This window comes from Dinoponera quadriceps, unplaced genomic scaffold (assembly GCF_001313825.1).
Source record: "Dinoponera quadriceps isolate SergipeBrazil2010 unplaced genomic scaffold, ASM131382v1 C3919001, whole genome shotgun sequence".
In the NCBI taxonomy this organism is placed as follows: domain Eukaryota; kingdom Metazoa; phylum Arthropoda; class Insecta; order Hymenoptera; family Formicidae; genus Dinoponera; species Dinoponera quadriceps.
The window spans coordinates 1-1,636 of NW_014568155.1; the positions used below are offsets into that span (position 1 = coordinate 1).

The window sequence follows — 1,636 nt, forward strand, 5'->3', positions numbered from 1 at the left end:
GGTAATCTGAAAGTTAATTGATTAAAATCTTTCCGACGTATATGCTACACAACTGACTTCTTAAGAAAACCACATGATGTACCTTATGTAGACCATAATCTTCATCAGGTAAACGCAACGTTTGCACGGTTGGCCTTAAAAGTGTTATAGGTGATATAATTTTCGGTATTTCTGTCACATCATATTCCTGAAGAGCTCGAATGTGGTTGCACATTGTTACACACAAAGCTCTTGTACAATTGAGTGACAATTGTGTATATGTTGAAGGAAGATGGCTTATAAACGTATTCAATTTATCATCCCAGTTGGTACATTTCTTTAATTCTAATGGAAGCTGCAGAATAATTAGATTATTTGACCTTCGTAAAAAATTTTGTAATATAACGTCGGTAAGAGTGATAAATACCTTTCCACTGACAGCAGGATCTAATATATCCATAATATTCAAGAGAATATTAATATGAAGTTCCTCAATCGTAGTGAAAGGTACATGATGATTGATCAATGCTTTCATCTGCTCAGGTGCGCCATCGATGAGCACTAATCGGCCACGGAAGTTCATATCTTCCAACTTACTTAATAATTCAATCGCTATTAGTGATCCGTATGAATATGCGACTATTAGAAAATTCACGTCCGACTTGATTTTGCCCAAAATATACTGAAAGCATAGAAAAGACGATGAAATGAAAAACTAAGTTTAAATAAATATTTTGCTGCTTTATACTGTATTCCAATATAATTTAGTGAGAGAAACAGAAGATCCATGGTCTTAGGAGGTTTATAACTCCAAGCTTTATCACATATAACTGTAACAAAATGAAGATATCATACTTTTAAAAGATAATGTGCGATTTCGGGTATTGTGTAACATTTATTGTCGATACTATAAGTTCCATATTGTAAGCACGTGATCTGGTGGTCTATTTTTGTTGCCAACAAGTTGAAAATATTTCCGCAACCTTCGATTCCCGGTAAGAAGAATATCTCGTTTTTCGTTGTAATGCCTTTGGTTGGAATATTCATACACACATCGGGTATTAAGTTATCAATGCCAATTACACGGGCGAATAACTTTAGTCCAGCCAATTCGTTTAAATCCGAAGCATCGCAGGAACTCAACTTCGTATTCTGTGCTTCCTGATTAGACATTTCGGCGAGTTTGACAAAATTCAGGTTGTTAATATCAGCAGCAGTCAGAAAGATCTTATATTCCTGTTCTAAAATTAGCTTAATTTCTGCCGCCATCATTGAGTCCATTCCAATTTCAGACAAGCGTGCATGAGTAGGCACAGAATTTAAATCTACCAGACCTATAATATGCAAATCAAAGATATTTAATCAATTTGCTGCGTTACTTTTAATCGAATAAATTTAATGTTGCATTTCAACAGATTATACACTATAAATGTACAACGCTCTGTCAGTTGCACCCCGGTGGCGACTACAGACAGTTGAAATGAAAAAAGCTCGCACAAAAGCAACTGAGTATTATATGTGCCGTAAACAGAATAGTTAACTAAAACTTTTTATCGGATTTTATTAATAATACACGCTTACCCATAATATTAGCTACAGCATCAATAATACTAATATTAGTAACAATGTTGTGACGTTTCTCGGCAACAACCATACT

The 1,636-nt window shown here is 34.6% G+C and overlaps 1 protein-coding gene across 1 annotated transcript; it reads right to left on the bottom strand.

The window, feature by feature from the left end:
* Nucleotides 1–82: 82 nt before the first annotated feature.
* LOC106751522 lies at nt 83–1,630 on the bottom strand (the record flags this gene model as incomplete). Its single annotated transcript, XM_014632421.1, has 4 exons — nt 1,561–1,630; nt 835–1,313; nt 407–661; nt 83–334 (listed from the first exon to the last, which is right to left on the bottom strand). Coding segments are annotated over exons 1-4 (990 nt in total), but the record flags the coding sequence as incomplete, so codon positions are not given.
* Nucleotides 1,631–1,636: the final 6 nt, after the last annotated feature.